General features: G+C 43.0%; 1 protein-coding gene and 1 non-coding gene across 34 annotated transcripts in view; both read left to right on the top strand.

Moving 5' to 3' along the window:
- The window catches only part of NAP1L4 (nucleosome assembly protein 1 like 4), a 48,005-nt gene that overhangs the window by 6,534 nt on the left and 17,810 nt on the right, over window positions 1-23,661 (top strand). For 18 of the 33 annotated variants that reach the window (XM_003312862.6, XM_063783737.1, XM_009459718.5 and 15 more), the window contains 7 exons: window positions 6,632-6,662; window positions 7,526-7,584; window positions 9,758-9,857; window positions 13,645-13,786; window positions 14,354-14,440; window positions 15,965-16,096; window positions 21,168-21,239. In XM_003312862.6, the coding sequence (XP_003312910.1) occupies window positions 6,649-6,662; window positions 7,526-7,584; window positions 9,758-9,857; window positions 13,645-13,786; window positions 14,354-14,440; window positions 15,965-16,096; window positions 21,168-21,239 (606 nt within the window). In that variant the 5' untranslated portion in view covers window positions 6,632-6,648. Of the gene's footprint in view, window positions 1-6,631; window positions 6,663-7,525; window positions 7,585-9,757; window positions 9,858-13,608; window positions 13,787-14,353; window positions 14,441-15,964; window positions 16,097-21,167; window positions 21,240-23,661 lie in introns of all 33 variants that reach the window. The other 15 variants (XR_010147447.1, XR_010147448.1, XR_010147449.1 and 12 more) reach the window with 1 other exon arrangement.
- LOC112204904 (small nucleolar RNA SNORA54) lies at window positions 22,026-22,148 on the top strand. The gene has a single exon (XR_002938650.1). It is a non-coding gene; the product is annotated as a small nucleolar RNA SNORA54 (small nucleolar RNA).

Below are 23,661 nucleotides of genomic sequence, written 5' to 3'. Positions count from 1 at the left end.
TTTTATTTTTCCTCGACCCAATTAACTGGGTGAAAATTTGCTTGCCAGTTCAGATTTAGAATTGTAGACACAGTTAAAGTTTTTGACCTTGGGAGGGAACCTGAACTTTAGAAAATTTAGAACATTGTTTTGCCTGGTATCCTTTTCATAATTTAACTTGATTGTCTTTTATTTATTTTTAGTTATTATTTATTAACACAAAATTATATTTATGATGTATAATACGATGTTTTGAAGTACTATACATTGTGGAATGGCTAAGTCAAGTTAATTCACATTAGGTGGTATACTGATTCTGACAAGAACACTTAACATCTACTCTCAGCAATTTTTCAATTATGTGATATGTTGTTGTTAACTATAGTCACCAGGTTGTATAGATCCCTTGATTGCCTTTTAAAAGTGAGAGAACCTTCTGGATGAGTCTTCGGGCTGTGGTTTTATAAGACTAGTATTAAACTGAACATAACATTTAAAACAAACAGATATTTATTTTCCTCAAACCTGTATATTTGATAGTTCCTTATAACTTTCTGTTTTAAGGGTGATAGGGATTGATAAACAAAAATAATTTGTGGTGCTGAAACTTGACTGAACTCTAGCTTGTTTATAATACCACCTCTCTACATTGTCTTTCCTTATTCAGGTTGAGCATTCCTGATCCCAAAATCAAAAATCCAAATGCTCCAAATTCTGAAACTCTGTTAGTGTTGACATTAATGTTACAAGTGGAAAATTTCACACCTGACTTCACGTGATGGATCACAGTTAAAACTTTGTTTCATGCACAAAATTATTTAAAATATTGCATAAAATTACCTTCAGTCTATGTGTATAAGATGTGTGGGAAACATGAATGAATTTCATGTTTAGATTTGGGTCCCATCCCCAAGATACCTGATCATGTTTATACAAATATTCTAAAATCTGAAACACTTCTGGTCCCAAGCATTTCAGATAAGAGATACTCAACCTGTATAAAGGGTGCAGTGTTTAAAGTAACTTGATTTGTTGGTATCATATCAAGGAATAGATGTAGTCTATATGCATGGCAGTTACAAAAGTGAAAAGAGACCTGGCCTGCTGTTATGTACTAGGAAATTTGTCTCCATTAACAGTTTCTCAGGTAGCCACTGTCTTCTAGTTTGTGGATGATGAAACTGAGGTCCAGAGGAAGGTTATGCAGAAGAGCATGAGTGGGAATGAGTATGGGGAAGTAGACAGGGCCTGAATTGGTAGGAATGTGTATTCTGCAGAAGGTGACGGGGGACCATTGAAGTGTGTTTGTTAGTTTTTTGTTTGTTTGTTTTTTGAGACAGAGTTTCTCTCTTGTTGCCCAGGCTGGAGTGCAATGGCGAGATCTCGGCTCACTGCAACTTCTGCCTCCTGGGTTCAAGAGATTCTCCTGCCTCAGCCTCCTGAGTAGCTGAGATTACAGGCATGCGCCACCATGCCCGGCTAATTTTGTATTCTTAGTAGAGACGGGTTTCTCCGTGTTGGTCAGGCTGGTCTCGAACTACTGACCTCAGATGATCCGCTCGCCTCGGCCTCCCAAAGTACTGGGATTACAGGTGGGAGCCACCACACCTGGCCTCTGTTAAAGGGTTTTTAAATCTTCACTGACTAGGGCTGGGTTTGGGTTGCTGCTGTGGTCGTGGTGGTGAGCATAGCCAGCCATTGTAGGGTTTGTTGCCTTTTTTTTTTTTTGAGACAGGGTACTTGCTCTGTTGTCCAGGCTGGAGTTCAGTGGCACAGTCATAGCTCACTGCAGCCGCCAGGCCTCCAACTCCTGGGCTCGAGTGTTGCTTCTGTCTCAGCCACTCAAGTAGCTGGGACCAGAGGCATCAACCACTGTGTCCAACCTCATTTTTTTTTGTTTGTTTTTTGTTTTGAGACAGTCTCACTCTGTCTCCCAGGCGGGAGTGCAGTGGTGTTATTTCAGCTTACTGCAACCTCTGCCTCCTGTGCTCAAGCGATTCTCTTGCCTCAGCCTCCTGAATTGGGACTACAGGTTCACACCACCATGCCTGGCTAATTTTGTTTTTTTTGTTGTTTTTGTAGAGACGAGGTTTCCCCATGTTGCCCAGGCTGGTCTGAAACTCTGAGCTTCAGGTGATCTCTGATAGGGGTAGGATTTGAAACCGGGCTGTTCAGTGTGTGTCTATCTTGTTCTAGGCATTGAGTTCTGGGTTGGTTGGTTCTTTAGTCAAATTATTTTCTTTTTTATTGTGTAAATTCATTATTTTTTTTCTATCCTTGATTTAGCACTTTTTTTTTTTTTTTTCCAGAATACCGTGTTGGGTTTAACTTAACTGCCTTGTCATCTTGTTAACAAAAATTGTATTAAACAGCACATGCCGGGCTGGGCATGGTGCCTCTGTCCTATAATCCCAGCACTTTGAGAGGCTAAGGTGGGAGGATCACTTGAGGCTAGGAGTTTGAGACTGCAGTGAGCTATGATCCTGCCACTGCACTCTAGCCTGGGTAACAGAGTGAGACTGTGTGTCTCTTTAAAAAAGCACAGCCTTCACTTAAATGAAAATTGAGTGAATCATTTTATCAATGGACTCTGTTAAGTTGGAACAGGTACCATTCCATGGGAAGGTGAACCTCTTTGGCTCATGTCCTAACACAGGTGGTTTATGCTTTCAACAGATATTTATTATGCCAGGAACTGTTATGGGCTCTGGGGCTGCATAGTGAACAGCATCAAAAGGGAGTATTGTCGCACTCCATTTGTAGACAAAATGGATTTCTTGGAGATGCTGCTGAACAGTAGGATTTCAACCCTGACTAAGCTGTTGCTTGTCACTTGTTCCAATAGCAGCAACAGGTTTTTTGTTTTTTTTTTTTTGAGACGGAGTCTTGCTGTGTTGCCTAGGCTGGAGTGCAGTGGTGCAGTCTTTGCTCACTGCACACTCCGCCTCCTGGGTTCAAACAGTTCTCCTGCTTCAGCCTCCCAGTTGCTGGGATTACAGGCGAGTGCCACCATGCCCAGCTAATTTTTGTATTTTTAGTAGAGACGGGGTTTTACCATGTTGGCCAGACTGGTCTTGAACTCCTCACGTCGTGATCTGCCCGCCTTGGCCTCCCAAAGTGCTGGGATTACAGGTGTGAGCCCCCAGGCCCAGCCTAGCAGCAACAGAATCTTTAATGAGCAAGTAGCAACAGCCAGAAGTGAAGTGGTGTTGGTACTAGGGAAAGGTTAGAAGGAGTCAGATTTGAAACACAAATGCATGTTTTACTAGCCGTGTGACTTTCAATTTGGCACCTCACCTTTCCAAGCCTCAGCTTCTTTTCGTATAAACTGAGGATAGTCCCTCCCTAGTGGAGTTTCTCTTGGTATAAAATGTATGAAGTGCCTGACATGTAGGTCCCTTGCTAGTATAGGAGGTGCTGGAAATGAAGTATGTGTCTTTATGAGGTGTTACTGATAGGGTGATGACAACAAGAATCTGTCCATTAAACTGACAGTGTTAGATGTTTCCAGGTTAGTAGGCTTCTTTCAGCAATTAGTGTGTATGTGTGGGGTAAGGAAGGTGCTATGAGATACATTTCTTAGGCAATAGAGAGCTTCAATTAAGTAGCCAAATTATAGTTGATGTTATTGTGTAACTATTTTGGCAGTATGTATCAGAATCCATTCATGCTCTTTGACCCAGAAATGCTACTGTAGCGGTCCTGCTATTGCCATATAAATTAAGGATAACTGGGAGTGGGAAGCCATATAAGCCAAGATGTTCATAGAGACATTATCAAAGGTATATAACAGAAAAAAACACCTCATTCTTTAACAGCTGGTAAGTGGTGTTTTAGCTCTTAGAATGTTGTCCTTAAACAATTGTTATGAAGTCTGACTGTCTCACACCTTGCATTTAGAATATGTGAGAAGGGAACTAACCTCAGGAATACTGTGATTGCAGCAAACATGGTGGAGGAGCGTGAGTGGGAATGAGTGTGGGGAGGTAGACAGGGCCTGAATCAGTAGGAATGTGTATTCTGCAGAAGGTGACGGGGGACCATTGAAGGGTGTTTTGTTTGTTTTTGAGACGGAGTTTTGCTCTTGTTGCCCAGGCTGGAGTGCAGTGGCTTGATCTTGGCTCACGGCAACCTCTGCCTCCTGTATTCAAGCGATTCTCCTGCCTCAGCCTCCCGAGTAGCTGGGATTACAGGCATGTGCCACCATGCCCGGCTAATTTTGTATTTTTAGTAGAGACGGGTTTCTCCATGTTGGTCAGGCTGGTCTCAAACTCCCCACTTTAGGTGATCTGCCCACCTCAGCCTCCGAAAGTGCTGGGATTACAGGTGTGAGCTACCACACCTGGCCTCCGTTAAAGGGTTTTTAAATCTTCACTGACTAGGGCTGGGTTTGGGTTGCTGCTGTGGTCGTGGTGGTGAGCATAGCCAGCCATTGTAGGGTTTGTTGCCTTTTTTTTTTTTTTTTTTTTTTTTTTTTGAGACAGGGTACTTGCTCTGTTGTCCAGGCTGGAGTTCAGTGGCGCAGTCATAGCTCACTGCAGCCGCCAGGCCTCCAACTCCTGGGCTCGAGTGTTGCTTCTGTCTCAGCCTCTCAAGTAGCTGGGACCAGAGGTATCAACCGCTGTGTCCAGCCTCATTTTTTTTTTTTTTCTTTTTGTTTTGAGACAGTCTGACTCTGTCTTCCAGGCGGGAGTGCAGTGGTGTTATTTCAGCTGACTGCAACCTCTGCCTCCTGTGTTCGAGCGATTCTCCTGCCTCAGCCTCTTGAGTAGCTGGGACTACAGGTTCACACCACCACGCCTGGCTAATTTTGTTTGTTTGTTTGTTTTTGTAGAGACGAGGTTTCCCCATGTTGCCCAGGCTGGTCTGAAACTCCTGAGCTTCAACTAATCTGCCCACCTTGGCCTCCCAAAGTGCTGGGATTATAGGCATGAACCACTGTGCCTGCTGCATTTTTTTTTCTTTTTGGTTTTCATCTTCTTCATTAAAACATAATTTTTTTGAAAAAGACAATGTGTAATATTTGTTGTATTTTGAATCTTAAAAATAGCACGTTTTATTTCTAAACAATAAAAATTTTAAAAAAGTAGTTGAGTTAAATACAGGACAGTCATAGATCATAATTAGAACTGTTTTTGTTAAATATAGAGGGTTTTTTTTGTTGTTGGTTTTACCCTAAAGCTATGTGATTCAGTGGTTTGGGCTTTGCTCAGGTACTGAAGAATGAACATTGGCCAGTTTTCAGCTGGAACAACTGTTTAGCGAGGCCCTCAGGTGTATTTCCCACATCTGAGTTTAAGGAACTTCGTAACCACACCTGTATTATTTTACATTTAAGGACCTTTTTAAGCTGTGCATTTAGCTGTTACTTTAAATGCATTTAGATTAGATTTTGAAATTGTATAGGCCAGGCATGTTGACTCACACCTGTAATCCCAACACTTTGGTTGGCTGAGGTGGGAGGATCTCTTGAGGCCAGGAGTTTGGGACTCAGCCTGGGCAACTTAGCCAGACCCTATCTCTACAAAAAATAAAATTAGCTGGGCATGGTGGCCTGCGCCTGTTGTCCCAGCTACTCAGGAGGCTGAGATGGGAGGATTGCTTGAGCGCAGTAAGTTGAGGCTGCAGTGAGCCAGGATTGCATCACTACGCTGCAGCCTTGGTGACTGAGATCCTGTCTCAAAAAAAATGATAATTTTTTTTTAGTTTTATTAATATCAAGTTCTTCTATTTAAGAAGTAAATGCCCTAGAACACACCCTTAATATTCAGTTACAATGTCATCTAATTCTACCAATATAGAAATAATCATCTTTAAAAGTGGAATAATACTGAGTATATTACACAAGGTTTTTACACAAGCAGTACATCCTCAGTGTAGAAGTAATGGAAGATACGGAATAAACAAATGCAATTAGAAACAATCCCATAAGTTAATTTGAAAGTGTAAACACCAGTAAATGCTTTGACGTACTCTAAAATAGTTGGGCTATCATTAATATATGTTTGTGTTGCCAAATGTGTTATAAAAAATAAGGCAAATTAGAATTAATGTTATTCTGAAGTCTGGTTATTTTAGTGCCAATAAGATAATTTTGTTTTATTTTATTTTTTTTTTTAGATGGAGTTTCACTCTTGTTGCCCAGGCTGGAGTGCAGTGGCATGATCTCCGTTCACTGCAACCTCCGCCTCCTGGGTTCAAGTGATTCTTCTGCCTCAGCCTCCTGAGTAGCGGGGATTACAGGCGTGCGCCACCACGCTCAGCTAATTTTGTATTTTTAGTAGACATGGGGTTTCACCATGTTGGTCAGGCCGGTCTCGAACTCCTGAGCTCAAGTGATCCACCCACCTTGGCCTCCCAAAGTGCTTGGATTACAGGCGTGAACCACCGCGCCAGGCCGAGAAATTTTTTTATGAGTAAAGTTTGTGTGTGATGAAATGCACAGATCTGAAGTGTATAGTTTAATGAGCTTTAACAAGTGTATATACTCAGGTAACCTCAGTCAAGATCTAGAACATTTTCATCACTCTAGAAAGTTCCCTCCTGTCCCTTCTAGTGGACTCCATCCCACAGACAACCGTTGTTTAAAAAGTATATTGAACAAATATTTTTGCTTATGAATATAATTATTACAACTCTTTTTAATTTATAGGGGATAAAAACATTCAGATGGCAGATCACAGGTAAGCCAAAGTGCACTTTGTTTATTGGAGTTTAAAATTCAATTGGTGAGCAACAGGCAAGCCATATTTCAATAAATATTAGAATCAAAGTTAAATGCATTTCAGAGTCTAGCTGATGGCTCATTTCTTGTATATGTATTTGAGCACGTAAAGAAATTACTTCCGACATGAACAGTGCCTCAGACATTGATACTACAGATCTTTTATGGAAAGCAATCGTTTTGCTCTCCTTGCTTTAACACCCCTGGGGTGAAGTCAGGTAATTTTGACACCCTCCTAACAGTCTGTAGTTGTCAGTGATCAAGTGGAAGATTTTGTTTTGTGGATTGAGGGTTACTTTTAGTTGTGTATATTATTTGATGTTTATTTTTTGTGAGGGAGGTGTGTCCAGGCATCTTTAAAAACTGTTTCATGGCTCATTTTACACTTGTTGTGGCTAATTTTACAAAGCCACTTTGGGCACTGTCTTAACTTGGTAAGACTGCCTTGCTCTGATCACATGAGCAGCTGACCAAACAGTAACATGTTCGTTGGTTGATGGGTTTGGTTTGAGGGCTGGGAGCAGATTTTTTGAGGAAAGAAGCTGTAGAAATGAGAGCTAAGAAGCTTTGGCTAAGGTTGGAAATAAGAACTTTGTAGGGCTTTATGTTTGGGAGAGGAGAGGGGATTTAACGTAGTAGAATATTTTTATAGCAGAGAGGACAGCCTCTGAGATAACATGCACATGGGTAGTTTTCTTCTGCCCAAATCTGATGTCACTGTAGAGATACCTCTTAATATATTGAATAAGAAACATGTCCATTTGTGCTATGTCTTTGGAACTTTCTTTACAGTAATACTTTTTAAACATACTGTTGTTTTAGTTTTTCAGATGGGGTTCCTTCAGATTCCGTGGAAGCTGCTAAAAATGCAAGTAACACAGGTCAGTCCACTGCACATGGAGAGTTTGCATCCAGTATGGGGAATGTTCCTCTCTCTGGAAACATTTATTAATGCAAGTAAAGGATTCCTGTACTGCAGTGGTTTTAGGAAAGCTAGAGTAATTAAAATGAAAAATCAGTATCTCATTAACAAAAGATGTATTTATTATAGGAATTCAGACTCTACAGTAGTGAAGAGAGTAATAGTACAGTCTACCTTCTTGTAGCTACCATCACTGAGCTTTAGTATTGATTAATAAATGACCAGTCTTTTTTCTTATTTTTGAGATGGAGCCTTGCTGTGTTACCCAGGCTGGTCTTGGACTCCTGGGCTCAAGCAGTTTCCTGCTGCAGCCTCCCAGGTAGTTGGGGCTACAGGCACAGACCACTGCTCCTGGCCATTTTTTTTTTTTTTAAGTCTATACCCTTTACTTTCCTTCCTTTGGAAAGCAAATCCTAGGAATGTCATTTTGTTCATAAATTCACAGATGTGATATTTTTCCACCATTAAAAAAAACTATATCTGTACTCCCCACTCCCTCCAAACTGTTTGAAAGCAAGTGGTGGATATCTATTTTCCTAAAACAATTCTACAATGTCATTACCAAGAAACTTAACACTGGAGCAATACCATTCTCTAATAGACAGTCATGCTCCTGTTTCCCTGGTTTTCTCAGCAATTTTTACCCCACACCCGAATCTAGCACCTATTCAAGGATCATGCGTTTTGTTTTGTTCTAGAGTCATCTCCCTACCTTTTGCATCTTTTATTAATACATCAACATATCAGCGCTCTGGGCCACTGTTGTCTTATAGAATGCTCACAGTCTGGATTTGCCCAGTCGTTTCTTCCTGATGAGATTCAGGGTAAACATTTTGGCAAGAAGGGCACACAGGTAACATGATGCAGTGGTCGTTAGTTCCGGAGGCACAGGGTGTTGGCTCGGCACCTGCCCAAGGACACTGAGATTGATGATGAAGACAGTGCCTGCCAGACTTCTCTGTTACCAAGGTCCTTTCACCTTGGAAGCAATCTGTCAGGCACGTGTAGATATCCTCTTCCTCTTCAGCAAACTTTCACACGGAGGTTTTAGCACCCATTCATATGTGTTTGTATATGCATGTAGTATTTATATACTACACATGTGTACACAGTTTTATATATACAAATTACATACCTTAAATACACTTCATGTGCTTCATGTTAGTGGTTGTGTTTGCAGTTCTATTATAAATGTTTAAAATTGAGTGCCTGCTTGGTGTGTTTGACTTACCCACATCATGGGAGAATACTCGGGATGGGAGAATACTCGGGATGGGAGAATACTTGGGATGGGAGAATACTCAGGTATGTACTGGCTCTAAGCAAGGGAAGGGCGCTGGGTTTGGATTTCTGTATTGTGTCATTAATAGGGAGATTGTTAAGAGTCTGTGTCATGAGCCAGATGTCTGCCACTTCATAGTCACAACTGGGTAAAAGGACAGTCACTACCTTGTCAGGATCTCATTCATTGGTTTATTGGGAAATGGGCTTATAAATACAAACAGCTCGGTACTGTGAGCTCACTACACATGTAGGTTAGCCCTAAGTGGGGTGGAATGGTCAGAAGTGCTTCCTGGAGGGAGGTGGGTTTGGGCAGAAGGACATTCAAGGCAGAGGCAAGTAGCACATGCAAAGAAAACTTAGGGAACAGTGCTGGCAGGGAGCTAGTGAGCCTTGGGCTCTCCTGGACTGTGAAGTCTGTGGCACCACAGTGAGCAAGGGAGCTAGTGGATGCTCTTTTACTTTGAGGAACTGATCTCATCTCTGTTCGTGGCTTCTGGACACCACCATGGGACTTGGGGGTAGACCATGTGAACTTACATTAATGATGTCCTCAGTTGTTTAAGTCTGGGGCTTAAACAGCCACAGTCCTGGTGAGAGCCAGGACTCTCTAGGTATTTATTCAGTAAATTTGTAACTACCCATCAGGTGATTAACCCAGAGTGTTAAATGCTCTTAAAATAAATTTTAATTATTTTCAAAACACGTTTAAGAAGTCACTGGTGTATGTATTTAGAAATTAGTAGATGTAAATCTAGGCAAAGCTAAGTAGATATGTTACTGATTTTTGACTCTTGGCTATTGTGTGTGGTGGGCATATTTTAAATATGTTTGGTCTTAACTCTTCATAGAAAAGCTCACAGATCAGGTGATGCAGAATCCTCGAGTTCTGGCAGCTTTACAGGAGCGACTTGACAATGTCCCTCACACCCCTTCCAGCTACATCGAAACGTAAGTGTGCTGTGAATAGGGTCTCATGCAATTTGGAGAAACAAAAGGAAAATAAAGGAAAAACCACTTTTCAGTTCCTCAGAACAGGAATAAATGTTTTTTTCATTCCAAGACATTGTCTATGAGAGACAGGCACTGGGATATGAGAGGAGTGACCCTACCCGGTGCCTAGGCTCAGAGTTTGCCTGGTGGATGGAGTAGCGTGACGTGTCAGTTCTGATAGGAAGTGCACAGTGCCATCCTGTGGAGGGCTAGAGGACTTCACAGATCATCCGAGTTGGAGAGGACAGCTGGTGGCTCCTAAGTTAAACTAAGAGAACCACTCCTTCCTGACTTACCACATGAGCCTGTGACACCAACACCTTAAAAAAAAAAAAACTGGGCATAGTGCCGCATGCCTATGAGTTTTCACTACCCTCCAGCCTGGGTGACAGTGAGACTGTCTTTAAGAAAAAAAAAAAAGATGGGGTCTCACTGTATTGCCTAGGCTGGTTTTGAACTCATGGCCTCAATTGGTTCTCCTGCCTCAGCCTCTCAAAATGCTGGGATAACGGGTGAGCTACCGCGCCTGGCAGACACCTTTGCTTTCTTAAGAGAGGCCTATGTGCTAGATGTATTGCACTATGAAAATGATAAGGGTGGTGATCCTAGAATCCTAGGATGGCTCTTGTCAGGACCTCTCTTACTTCCGGAAGGAATTTTTGGTTTTTGAGTTGGAGTCTCACTGTTGTTCAGGCTGGAGTGCAGTGGCATGTAATAGTTCATTGTAACCTTGAACTCCTGAGCTCAAGTAATCCTTCTACCTCAGCCTCCAGAGTAGTTGAAACTATAGGCATGCACCACCATGCATGGCAATTTTTTTTTTTTTTTTTTTTTTTTAAAGGGATGAGCTGTTACTGGGCTTCCATCTATAATTGGGTCAGGGCTTGGTCTCCCAGGAGGCCCCACCTTCCAGCTGGTTTCCCCAGTCAGGACTGCCAGGGCTATTACGACAAGAAGGGGACATTTATTTTTTATTTTTATTTTTTGAGACAGACTCTTGCTCTGTCATCCAGGCTGGAGTGCAACTTCCGCCTCCTGGGTTCAAGTGATTCTCCTGCCTCAGCCTCCTGAGTAGCTGGAATTGCAGGTGCGCGCCACCACTCCCAGCTAGTTTTTTGTAGTTTTATTTATTTCACTGCACGTTCTGGAGTAGATGTGCTGAGTGTTCAGGTTTGTTACATAGGTATACATGTGCCATGGTGATTTGCTGCACGTTTTTTTTGTTTTGTGTTGTTTTGGTTTTTTTTTTTTTGTATTTTTAGTAGAGACAGGGATTTGCCATGTTGGCCAGGCTGATCTCCAACTCCTGACCTCAGGTGATCTGCCCACCTTGGCCTCCCAAAGTGCTGGGATTATAGGCATGAGCCACTGCGCCTGGCCTAGAAGGTGACATTCAGAGTTTGCTTTGCCCATTTAGAAGCTTCTCAGAGATTACTTAGTGGGCAAGGTGTTTTGATGTTATTTTTTTTTGCAGACTAGATTGATGGGATGGGGTGATGCTGAGTGGGAGTGGCAAGAATTGAGAATGAGTAATGGTTTCTAGTTTTCTCGCTTCAGAAACTGGGTTGTTGGGGTGGCATTCTGTGAGAGGAACTGCTTGAGTGGGATCAAGTTTATGTGGGACTAGAAGTGGTTCCATATTAGCCATATTGCAGGAAAAGTGCCTGCAGAGGGCTGGGTGTAGTTGGTATGAATGATTGAAGGACTGTTGGGGGCACACTAGGGTCCAGTTTGTTTAACATCCTTTGTCTAAATGATGAGTTAATGGGTGCAGCACACCAACATGGCACATGTATACGTATGTAACAAACCTGCACGTTGTGCATTTGTACCCTAAAACTTAAAGTATAATTAAAAAAAAAATCCTTTGTCATTTTACTTCAGTTGGAAAGCTTCAAAAATTAAACTAATTTAAAATTGTATAATTAGCCAGGCATGGTAGCTCACACCTGTAATCCTAGCACTTTGGGAGGCCGAGGCAGGCAGATTGCTTGAGCTCAGGAGTTCGACACCAGCCTGGGCAACATGGTCAAACCCCATCTCTACAGGATGCAAAAAAATTAGCTGGGCATGGTGATGTGCCCCTGTAGTCCAGCTATTCAGGATGCTGAGGTGGGAGTATCATTTGAGCCCAGAAAGTTGAGGCTACAGTGAGCCGAGATCGCACCACTGCACTGCAGCCTGGGCAACAGAGTGAGATCCTGTCACAATAAATGAATGAATGAATGACCAGTGCAGAAAAGGGGTAAAAATGGCAGTGGGAGTCTACCATTTTGTTAAATTCTTTCTGCTTTTCCCTTTTTCTCATCTACTACTAGCAGTAGTTCTAGAATGTTAAGCATTATTTGAGAGTCTTTGCTTAAACTAAGGACCTTTAGCTTGAGGTAGCTGTGGTTATATTTCACCCAGGAGAGTGGTCCTTTGGGATGCAAGGCAGTTGTTCTAATACCTCCCAGACCAGTGATATGTGTGTGGGACTTGCCTACTGCTCTGTGCTGTCTGTTGTTGGAGGGTAAGTCAAGTGCTTAGACTTGAAGACTCTGATTGTGTGAATGAGTATTCAAGATGCAGGACCCAGGGCCCTGCCCCAGGTAGATTATTTGGGTCTATGATGAGGCCAGGAATCTCCTGTTCAGTCCACATGATTGTGACCAGGGGCTTCGTTTTGAACAAATAGTTTTGATGGGTTAAACAAGGATTTTTCTTCTGATTTATAAAAGTTATACATACCAACTATTTTTTAAAACATAGAACAGAATTGAAAGGCAAACGCATAGTTGACCTGACTCTCCAGGACAAAGTTGTGTTGCCTGTGGTCTGTGTTTCTCAGATTTTTTCCTCCGGTGTGTTAACAAGTGTGAACTCCCACGTGGCATTCCTGGACAGTGTGATTATGAATAGGCCATATTTGAATGCTGTTGCACTTGCATTGTCTAGTTTTTCACTTGTACAGATCTATCGACGGACACTCCAGCATAAATACTTGATTAGGATAAATTTTTTTTTTCCTTTTGGTAAGATAGGGTCTTGCTCTGTTTCCCAGGCTGGAGTGCAGTAGCGCAATCATAGCTCCCTGCTGCCTTGACCTCGCAGAGTCAAGTGATCCTCCCACCTCACCCTCCTGAGTAGCTGGGACTACAGGCGCACACCATCATGCCTGGCTAATTTTTTAAAATTTTTTTGTAGAGAGAGGTCTTGCTGTATTGCTCAGGCTGGTCTTGGAGTCCTGCCCTCAAGCAATCCTACCTTGGCCTCCCAGAGTGGTGGGATTACAGGCACGAGCCACTGCGCCCAGCCTTAAGGATAAATTCTTAGAAATAGAATTACTGGGTCCAAAGAACATTTTCAATATTTCTGCCCTTCAGAAAGATGAGTCAGTTAGAGGGCTTCTTGGCCCTTAGCCTCGTAAAACCTAGGTGTTTTGTTTTGGTTTTTAATTGCCAATTTGGTAAGGAAAAGCTGAGTGTTCTTTAATGTTTGCATTCTTTTGGATTATTTTATGAAATTGAATCTTTCTTCATGTTTGACAATTTGTGTTTTTTCTTTTGTGAATTATTTTTTCTGCTTCCTCCTGTATCCTTTTTTTCCTATTGGGGTATTTGTCCTTTTCTTAATTTTTAAGAGGTCTTGTTCATAGTAAGGATGTTGATTCCATGTTAACCTAAATTTATTTTAATAAAATTGAAAAGCATGCTGCTTTAGTTTGCAGGCATGAGGATGTTGTATTTCTTACTCCCTTTTTTAGTTTACCTAAAGCAGTAAAAAGAAGAATTAATGCATTGAAACAACTTCAGGTGAGATGTGCTCACATAGAAGCCAAGTTCTATGAAGAGGTACATGACTTGGAAAGAAAGTATGCAGCGCTATACCAGCCTCTCTTTGACAAGGTAGGGAGCTCTGTTAATTTAATATACAGATAGTTTTCAGCTTACGAAGGTGTTAGGTTCCGATAAACCCATTATAAGTTGACAACATCTAGGGTAAGAACGCATCTAACCTGCCAAACATAGCTTAGTCTAGACTACCTTAAACAAGCTCAGAACGCTTACATTAGCCTGCAGTCAGGCAAAATCATCTTCCACAAAGCCTATTTTATAATAAAGTGCTGAGTATCTCGCGTAATGTATTGAACCCTACATAGAGAGAGGAACACAGTGTGGCTGTATTGGTTCCCAAAGTGTGATGGCTTCTGCACCATCAGGAAGTTGAAAATCTTTAGCTGAACCATTGGAAATCGGGGACTATCTTTATTTTACGTCTTTAGGTGAAACATCCAGGTTTACCCAGGGAATCATTTAATATTTTTCTTTGAACCCTAAAATTTAGAATCTTAAAATAAGTTATAAAAATATCCAGTTTTCAAAGTCTTTTAGTAGACATTATTTATAAATTTAACTCTTGAGTTCCTAAGTAAGCTAATAACATAATTCTAATAAGGTCTCATTTTTATGTAGAGAAGAGAATTTATCACCGGCGATGTTGAACCAACAGATGCGGAATCGGAATGGCACAGTGAAAATGAAGAGGAAGAGAAATTGGCTGTAAGTCTTTAGAAACATGTGACTCATGTTCTGTTTTAATACTGTTAAAAATAAGCATTTTTTAATGATTTTTAATGACTAGTAAACTTATGTGCTTGTAACAGTAGGTGCTGCTGCATCATTAGGTTGGCTTTAGATTCCTTTCTGATATGGATCTAGCATCTGACACAGTACTGTCAGTTAATAGGAGTAAGATGTAGTGCCACCTCAGTTATCTGTGGACAGGAGCATATTGAAATAAGGGATCAGACCAACAAAGATTAAAACATCAGAGAAAGCAAAGATCAACAAGAGATGCCCCTGTTTTCTCAGCCACTGGAAGATTGGGGGAGTTGTGAGGGGAGTGCCTTCCTGCTCAGTGGCATGGACTAGCTTGCCCCCTGAGAGGTGCTCAGCCAGTGGATTGGTTGCGGATGGTGGTTGTGGTGTGGCCATCAGTCACCTGCTCACAGCCTTTTTCTAGTGACTGGTCCCATTCCAGTGCTGTGAAAACTCCCAGTGTACCATGGATTAACTTTGTCAGCCTGATTTTATGTTTGGGAGACAAGTAACTTTTATCCTATAACTAACTTTTTGCAGGTTTTTTTTTTTTTTTTTTTGAGGTATATGATAATTTTGGTAGCCATATGTGTTTTTGATGCTTTTAAAATATGTAGAACCTGGCCTAATTGAAGCCATGGCTGTGGATTAATACAGTTGTGAATCAGTTTCTAACAGCTCAAGGGAAATCTGCCTTTGCTGATTTAAAAGGCCTTTCATTTCAAGATCATTTCATCATAACAATCCCATTTGGCAAGGCATTCAGAATTTCCCATAGTTCCATTTAGTGTTGTGTTTCACCTCCCTTGGTCTACCTTTTCCCTGGGGCCTGACTCCCCCTTCATTTTGCCATGTAGCCTTTCTGGTCACTTTCTGATGCTTGCATGGTGTCTGAACCGGCATTTATAGCCACTTCCTTAAAAGCTGGATAAGTTGCTGAGCACTTTCTTGCTGCAGATACTGCTGCAGCAAATTTTTTTTTTTTTTTTTACAACTTAGCACCCCACAAATTTTAACAAGAGGTCAGATTATTAGTCCAAGTGAACTTATTTATCCTTGCACTGGACTTTTTTTGCCCAGTGATAGATGTTCTGCATATTTGCATTGCATCTCCTTAAGGTTGATGTACAGTCTTTGCATCTGCATTTGTGATGACGATTGTCTCAGGATGGCACCTCACAGAGCTAGCACTGGATGGCCTTTCCCAGCGTTGGTGGCACTTTGTCATCTCTTTAGTTTCTTCGCCTTTGATGTGAAATCATATGGAATTCCGTGTGGATGTAATGACTTGAATGCTTTTTCCTCAGAAGCATCTGAAAAAGTGGCCCAGTGAGTGATTTGGAGTGGTTTGGAGGTGCAGACTTTAAAAGAAAGGTGTTTGATGGGAGATAATACAGGATTCGGAAATGATATTCTACGTTAAGCCACTGCATTATTTGTAAATTTGTATTTTTGTTACCTATTTTGCATCTTTTTTTTTTTAAGGGAGACATGAAAAATAAAGTAGTCGTAACAGAAAAAGAAGCAGCAACAGCTGAAGAGCCAAATCCCAAAGGAATTCCAGAGTTCTGGTTTACCATCTTTAGAAATGTAGATATGCTAAGTGAATTAGTCCAGGTAAGCACATTTCTATCTTGTAGAGAGATTATGTGGTAGTCTTCTAACATTACTTATCTATGGCATTTTTTAAGCACTAAACTGGGCATTGAAAGATTGTTCATAGTGGGCGGAAGGGCACTTTCTCTGACCAGGACCTCAGATGAGCAGTCCTGATCTCACAGTGAATGGTTTATTCACAGTGGGGCTTCCATGCTGTCTTTTGCAGTTCTTGGTGGAAAGCTGGGCACGTCAGCCTGATCCAAAACTTTCAAATCAGTTCCTTTTACCTCTTGTAAAGTTCTGTTGTCTCGCCTGTGGGAAAGCCTATGAATAGATTCCAGAGCCCATCTCTGTCTTACTGTGGTGTGAGTGCGCAGGAAAGGGTGAGGGCAGGAGACCAGAGTAGAATGAATTTTGAAGGGATGAGCTGTGTGTGTGTGTGTGTGTGTGTGTGTGTGTGTTTGTGTACACACATCTCAGTGAATTTTTGAACAAGTTGCTAATATTTTCTGATCATTTCTCTTGAAAAAGTGTCTATTTTTTTAAAAAAAGAGGCCAGGCATGGTGGCTCATGTCTGTAGTCCCAGCACTTTGGGAGGTCAAGGTAGGCAGATCGTTTGAGACCAGCCTGGGCAGCATGGCAAAATCCCATCTCTACAAAAAATAGAAAAGTTAGCTGGGCGTTGTGGTGTGCGCCTGTGGTCCCAGGTACTTGGGAGGCTGAGGCAGGAGGATCACCTGAGCCGAGGAGGTTGAGGCTGTGGTGAGCTGTGATCACGGTGCTGCACTCCATCCTGGTGGGTGACAGAGACCCTGTCTCAAAAAAAAAAAAAAACAAAAGACAACACAACAACAAAACCCAACCACCATTTCTGATTTTGTCTTGCCTTGACATTTCACTTTCTGTAGTGAAATGATGAACCAATTAAAAGGTAACAAATTTGGTTTTCCCTGAAATGAGTTATAATAGAAGTTTCTAGAACAGAGAAACAAATCTTGCCTTAAGTCTCACTGACTGACTTGCTGTCAGTTTTTATTGCTCCAGCGTCCCCAGAAACAGCACGTCTGCATTCAGACTTGCTCAGGACAGCTGCAGGCTCTGCTTGTGTGGGCAGAGTGCTTCTCCCATCACAGAGCATAGGCACTGTGCGTTGCAAACTGCTATATTGTAATTTGCACAGGATTTTACAGCTACGGTTTTTAATGGTTTTCACAAATGTATCACATTGCTGCCTCTGCTACCTCCCTTGTTTAATGCTTGTCCTGTGTCCTAAGCCAAAACTTGAGAAAAGATGGAAAGAATGATGTATTTCTTATTCTCCTTCCAGACCAGAAAGCATCTAAAATAGAACAGCCTTGGTTTTTCCTGATCTGAGCTTCCTTTTCATATGAAAAGGTGGAATTTAAGAAGACTAGACCATACTTTTAAAAGAATGCCATGCACCAGAATTTCATTGGAAAAATTAAGTAATGTCTACCAGAGCCGTAGTCTCACCCTGTGTATTACAATCACCTGAGCAGCTTTGAAAACTAAATAGCAAAAACTAAATGCCTCATCTGTCACCATGGCACTGAGAGTTTTGAGGTGGTTTTAGGAACTCTAATGTGCACCCTGAGAGTTGAAAATCTCCATGGCAGGGAGCAGGTGGAAAGACTAGCTCTTAGTTCGTTCTTCTCAGACTTCGGGGGGCATGGGGAGTGGCCATGGCAGTGCGGATTCTGGTTCTGTGGGGCTGTCTGGCTCATGGGCCCTGGGGTGATTCTTGCACTGCAGGGTTGGAGCATCTTCACGTGGGATTGGGGGTGCAGTGATAACAGGGTTTGGGAGCTAGAGTTAGGTGACTTGAGTGAGTTTTGGTGTCCCCTTCTGTGCGTGTGGCCACCTGGTTATGGCATTGGGGTCACTGGCCATGGATAGTGCTGCCTTGGGTTTTGTGAGCACAGTGAGGCATTTGGCCACATTTTAAATGGGGTGTCCCTTCTCATTCTCCCAGCACCTCTGTATTAGTGTCAGTGCTTCAGCATTTCAGCCATGAAGTGTCTTTTGTTGCTTTTTGTTTTAACAGCTTTAAAAAGATATGCAGGGGTTGATAGAGTACTCATTTAATATGCAGAGAATGAGGAAATGTTATTTGTACTGTTTGTAACCTCATAGCAGGTAATGGTAGCATATTCTATTTTGATTTTTTTTTTAACAATATTTTCTTTTCTTTTTTTTTTTTTAACGGAGTCTCGCTCTGTCGCCCAGGCTGGAGTGCAGTGGCGTGATCTTGGCTCACTGTAAGCTCCACCTCCTGGGTTCACGCCATTCTCCTGCCTCAGCCTCCCGAGTAGCTGGGACTACAGGCATCCGCCACCATGCCTGGCTAATTTTTTTATTTTTAGTAGAGACGGGGTTTCACTGTGTTAGCCAGGATGGTCTCGGTCTGCTGACCTCATCATCCGCCTGCCTTGGCCTCCCAAAGTGCTGGGATTACAGGCGTGAGCCACCGTGCCCTGCCAACAGTTGTTTTTTAATGTCTGGTTTTGAAGTCTGCCATTTCTGAGAGAAGCCCTTTCATTTTTAAGGGACATGGTCTTGCTATGATGATGCCCAGCCTAGAGGTCAGTGGCTTTTCATAGGCACAGTCAGGACACTGCTGTCTCAGTCTCCTGGCCTCAAGGGGTCCTCCCGAGTAGCTGGGACTGTAGATGTGCGCCACTATGCCCAGCTCATTTTGGTCAAATATTAAATTCCAAAGACGGATTAACTCTGAGTCCCTTTGTTCTAAATTTGGGGATAGTTGAAATATATTTCTGCAAGTAGAGTGGAAAATTTGAGATGGCGGCTTTAGGATCTGAGTGCGACGCCTCCAGTGTTGTGCCTTTGCTTCCTGAGTCTGAGCGTCTGCCAGTGTGGGGCATTACCTTATATTTGCCCTGGACATTTAAAGTTTTGACCCACAGGGTACATGGCTGCTTGAGGAAATTAGAACATAATGGTTATTTTATGAAGTTTGGGAAAACATGAGTGGGCACTGCGTCTTTGAGTGGGATGAGTTTGAAGTCCCAGTGCCATCTCTGGAAAGCATGCTGGTGGAAGTGCTCATCTTGGTGCTCTAGAGCCAGCACATGCTTCTGTGGGTGGCACGCGCAGCATTGGAGACTGAACATCGCATGCAGGTGTGGCCCATTTCACAACTGCCTTTGGGTTACTTTTTGTCTAGATACTTGCAGGTATCTTTTTGTTGCTGTTTTTGTTTTGTTTTATGTCAGAAGAGTTGAAAATTAGGACTCAACGGAAAATCAGGCACAGAAAGGGGGGAAATACCTCACGTTCACACTCATGTGGGAGCTACAAAAACTGCTCACCGAAGCAGAGAATTGTTGATAAAGGCTAAGAGGGAGAGAGAGGGGAGGATAAATAGGGAGAGGTCTGTTGAGAGGTGTGTTATCAGATACAGAGTGACTGCTAGATTGGAGGAGTAAGTTCTGGTGTGTTGTAGCACTGTAGGGTGAATGTGGCTAACGATAATTCAGTGCGTGTTTTCAGAAAGCTAGAGGACGGGTTTTGAATGTTCAAAAATAAATGTTTGAGGTGATGGTCCTGATTTATTACACATTGTATACGTGCATCAAAATGTCACTGTGTCCCATAAATAGTACAATTATTACATACAACTAAAAAAGAGAAAAAATGATTTAAGAAAAACTTAACGCAACTTCAAGACATTTTGAGATTCAGTGCCCAGACTTGGGGGGTAAAGAAGTGACCGCCATGTTACAAATGAAGCGCCTGCTGCCACTGCGTGTTTCTGAGGATTCAGGTCTTCCCACTCCTCTTCTGACTTTCCTCACTGGGACTTTCTAAGCTGACAGGTATTGGCAAAATGAGTTTAAAGAAATATCACTTGTAAAATGATACAGACACAGATAAGAATTGTACGCTCTTCCATGATGCCCACTCTTCCATGGTGCCCGCAAGTTGGATCTCAGACACGCTCTGTGTAAGTGTTCTTAAAGAAGTAACCGTGTGTGGCCGGGCGCGGTGGCTCACGCCTGTAATCCCAGCACTTTGGGAGGCCGAGGTGGGTGGATCACAAGGTCAGGAGATCGAGACCATCCTGGCTAACACGGTGAAACCCCGTCTCTACTAAAAATACAAAAAATTAGCCGGGCATGGTTGGCGGGTGCCTGTAGTCCCAGCTACTCGGGAGGCTGAGTCCGGGAGGCGGAGCTTGCAGTGACCAAGATCACACCATTGCACTCCAGTCTGGGCAACAGAGCCAGACTCCGTCTCAAAAAAAAGAAGTGACTGTGTGTATTGTGAGTTTTGGATACAGTCATGAGCCACATAACACATTTTGGTCACAACAGACTGCATATAGGATGGCGGTCCTGTAAGATTATGATACCATATTCTTACTGTACCTTCTCTGTGTTTAGATACACAAATAATTACCATCACCAGCTGCTTCCAGTATTCAGTACAGTCCCATGCTGTTCAGGTTTGCAGCATAGGAGCAATAGTGGATAGTAGGCTGCATTATCGAGGTTTGTGTAAATATGCTCTGATGAACGCACGCCGAATTGCCTAACAATGTGTTTCTCAGGAGGTGCCCCCATTGTTAAGCCATGCACAACTTTATTGCCACAGGTGGGGAAGCTGGCTGCCAAGGCCGTAGCCGATCTAGCCTTCTCTTCTGACTTCCAGGCTTCTGCTCTGTCTCCTCAGAGAGGCTGAGGACCAACAGTCTTGGTTGGTAGCATTTCTGATCTCTGTGTGCAGTGGCAGCTGGTGGCAGGAAAGCAGTGAAGGCCCTTGCCCCAGTATTGCAGGCAGGCGGGTGTCAGTGGCACTGCCCTTTGCTGGCAGTGGCAGCCACCGTTGCTGCACACTAGGGAAAGGGGACACCTTGGTGCTGCTTCTCTATGACAGGGAGTTGGTGAATAAGTCTGGGTTTCTTCCTGGTAGTTATTACTTGACAAGGACAGAATTCCAATAGGGCTAGTTATGCAACATCTGGGAGCCTCTGCAACCATGACTCTTCGGGAGAGATGTGTTGTTTTTTTAAAAGCCTGTTGGAATTTTTTTTCTCTTTTTGATTAGGAATATGATGAACCAATCTTGAAACACCTGCAGGATATTAAAGTGAAATTTTCTGACCCTGGACAGCCTATGGTGAGTACTGACTTGACCTTCTGGTTGGCATCAGACAGGGTCAGTCCACAAAGATGGAAGAACTTGGAGCCAGGGGCAAGAAACCCACAAAACCCACACCCAGCCACTCATCTGCTGGGCAGCCCTGGGCGAGACTGCTCTCCAAGAGTTAGACTGAGTACCGCATTGTGTGTTTGCTCCCTGAGTTCGATGGGGATCCCATTGCCTTTCTGTGTCATGCTTGGCACTGTAGTCGTGAGTCTGTGCTGGATGATTTGACAGTGATGCAGACCATGTGATGCCCCAGACCCTGCAGCCAGGTGGGCACCAATGCAGGAGTCAGGCTGCAACTCCTGGGCTGTAGTGGTGCTGTCCACTGTGCCAGGCCTCGGTCTTGTAGTTTGTTTGTTTACTCTGTTGGGTGGAGATGATACCATTCTTTTCCCAAGTGTCTCTGAAGTTTGCATGCATCTAATGTATATGTTTAACGTTTAAAAAGATGGGAGCTATGTACACATAATGGTCGGCACTTATTCAGAAATCTGAACCTACTAGGTTTTACCCTAAAAAAAAAAGCGCAAATAAGACTGAAAAATGTTTTCCTGCTCTTTGATTTGTCCTGAAACACATCTTTACAATATGCTTGCTATGGCATATCATTGCACTAGTAATGTTAGTGGCATGGATCAGCCTGCCAGTTGGTAAGATAAGCTTGACTAGGTCAGCCCTTACTTTTATCTGAGGAACCATATGCTCATCTTCAAATGGCCTTGCCAGACTGTCTCATCCCAGCCTGGTTCTCCCAGGGAGCACTGTTCGTAACCCGTTAGCCTGGCTGTAGCTAATGGGTTCCATTCCGGTGCAATAGCATTTCCAGCGACACATGACTGACTGACTGGTGGCTTTCAGTTTCAGGTCTTGGAGACAAATGCTGCATGACAGGCTGTGGGTTAGGGATCTTGGGTGTGGGTGATGGTGGTAGGGACCTGGGGCCAGTCACCAGTATCTTCCTTCCTCCCCATCTCAGCACTGGGGCCTGGGCTAATGGATGAGGGCCACTAGGAGTGGGATTTCTTCACTGCAAGTGCTGCAAGTAATGCCTGGGGCAGCAGCAGGGGTGGGCAGTGGATGTACCTGTATCTGTCTCTTCTACTTTTTCCTATCTGTTTTCCACTATGGAAGGTGACATTCAGGTGTCCCTCTCTAGGTGGGGCCCTGGGAGCTGGGAGTGATGCCTGCTCACCAGCTGGGGGCTGCCCTCCAGAGGGGATGCCCCATCTTCCTTGCCCCATGTGGGTTATAGCAGGTCCTTCTTCCTGGGCTTGCATCACTTCTGTTTAGACTTTATCACAGGGCCCCCAGGAGCCGCCTGGGCACGTCTACCTAGTTTGCCCTCATTGGTGTGCATTCTCTTCCCCATGGTGTGAGCGTGTGGTGCTTTAAGTTTCTGTGTGTTTTTTCCTTGTACTTCTTTCTTACCTGTGATTCATCCAGACGCAATTAACTTTTTTTCCCTTTTGGGTCAGTTCCTTTTTTTCCCCTTTCTTTTTTCTCCTTTTCTTTTCTTCCTTTTTTTTCTTTTTTCTTTTTTCTTTTTTTTTTTGAGACCGAGTCTCACTCTGTTACCAGGCTGGAGTGCAGTGATATGATCTCGGCTCACTGCAACCTCTGCCTCCCGGATTCAAGCGATTCTCCTGCCTCAGCCTCCCGAGTAGCTGGGACTACAGGCACGCACCACCACGCCCAGCTAATTTTTGTATTTTTAGTAGAGGCGTGGTTTCACCATGTTGGCCAGGATGGTCTCAATCTCTTGACCTCGTGATCCACCCGCCTCAGCCTCCCGAAGTGCTGGGATTACAGGCGTGAGCCACCACACCTGGCCTCTTTTTTCTTATTGGACACCTGTTTGATGATTTCCTAGGTCAATTTTCTTTCTTTCTTAGCCTGTCATCTTATTTTTCTCCATCTCATTGTGACTCATAGACTAGAGCTCTGGTTATGGTAGACTGTGGACCAGGAATTTTTTTTTTCTTTTTACTTCCCTATTATAAAAGTCATATGTAGAAAATACAGGCAAGTGTAAAGAACACTATACAAATCTGTCTTCTAAAAGTAAATCTCAGCAGCTTAGTGAATTTCCCCATACTTTTTCCTTTGTAAAATTATTATGAAGCGTCTAATGCATTTTAAGTTATAAAGATAAATGAAAATTCAAAATGAGTCTTGACTGGTGTTTTTGCAGCATGCCTCATTCCCTTCCCTTGAGCGCTTGCCTACCTGGATACACAGTGCACACGTGTGCCACACGGCTCCTGCCACACCACATGGTGTGTGCACAGTGTCACCCTGCTGCCACATCACACAGGCTTGGCTGGGGGAATAGTTGTTACTGCAGCCATCGGCTATAAAACAGTTTAACATTCCCCTACATGCACCACCTCCC

The sequence above is a fragment of the Pan troglodytes genome, chromosome 9, assembly GCF_028858775.2.
Source record: "Pan troglodytes isolate AG18354 chromosome 9, NHGRI_mPanTro3-v2.0_pri, whole genome shotgun sequence".
In the NCBI taxonomy this organism is placed as follows: Eukaryota; Metazoa; Chordata; class Mammalia; order Primates; family Hominidae; genus Pan; species Pan troglodytes.
Note: the sequence above shows the minus strand (reverse complement) of the source record. Positions and strands in the feature narration are given on the sequence as shown.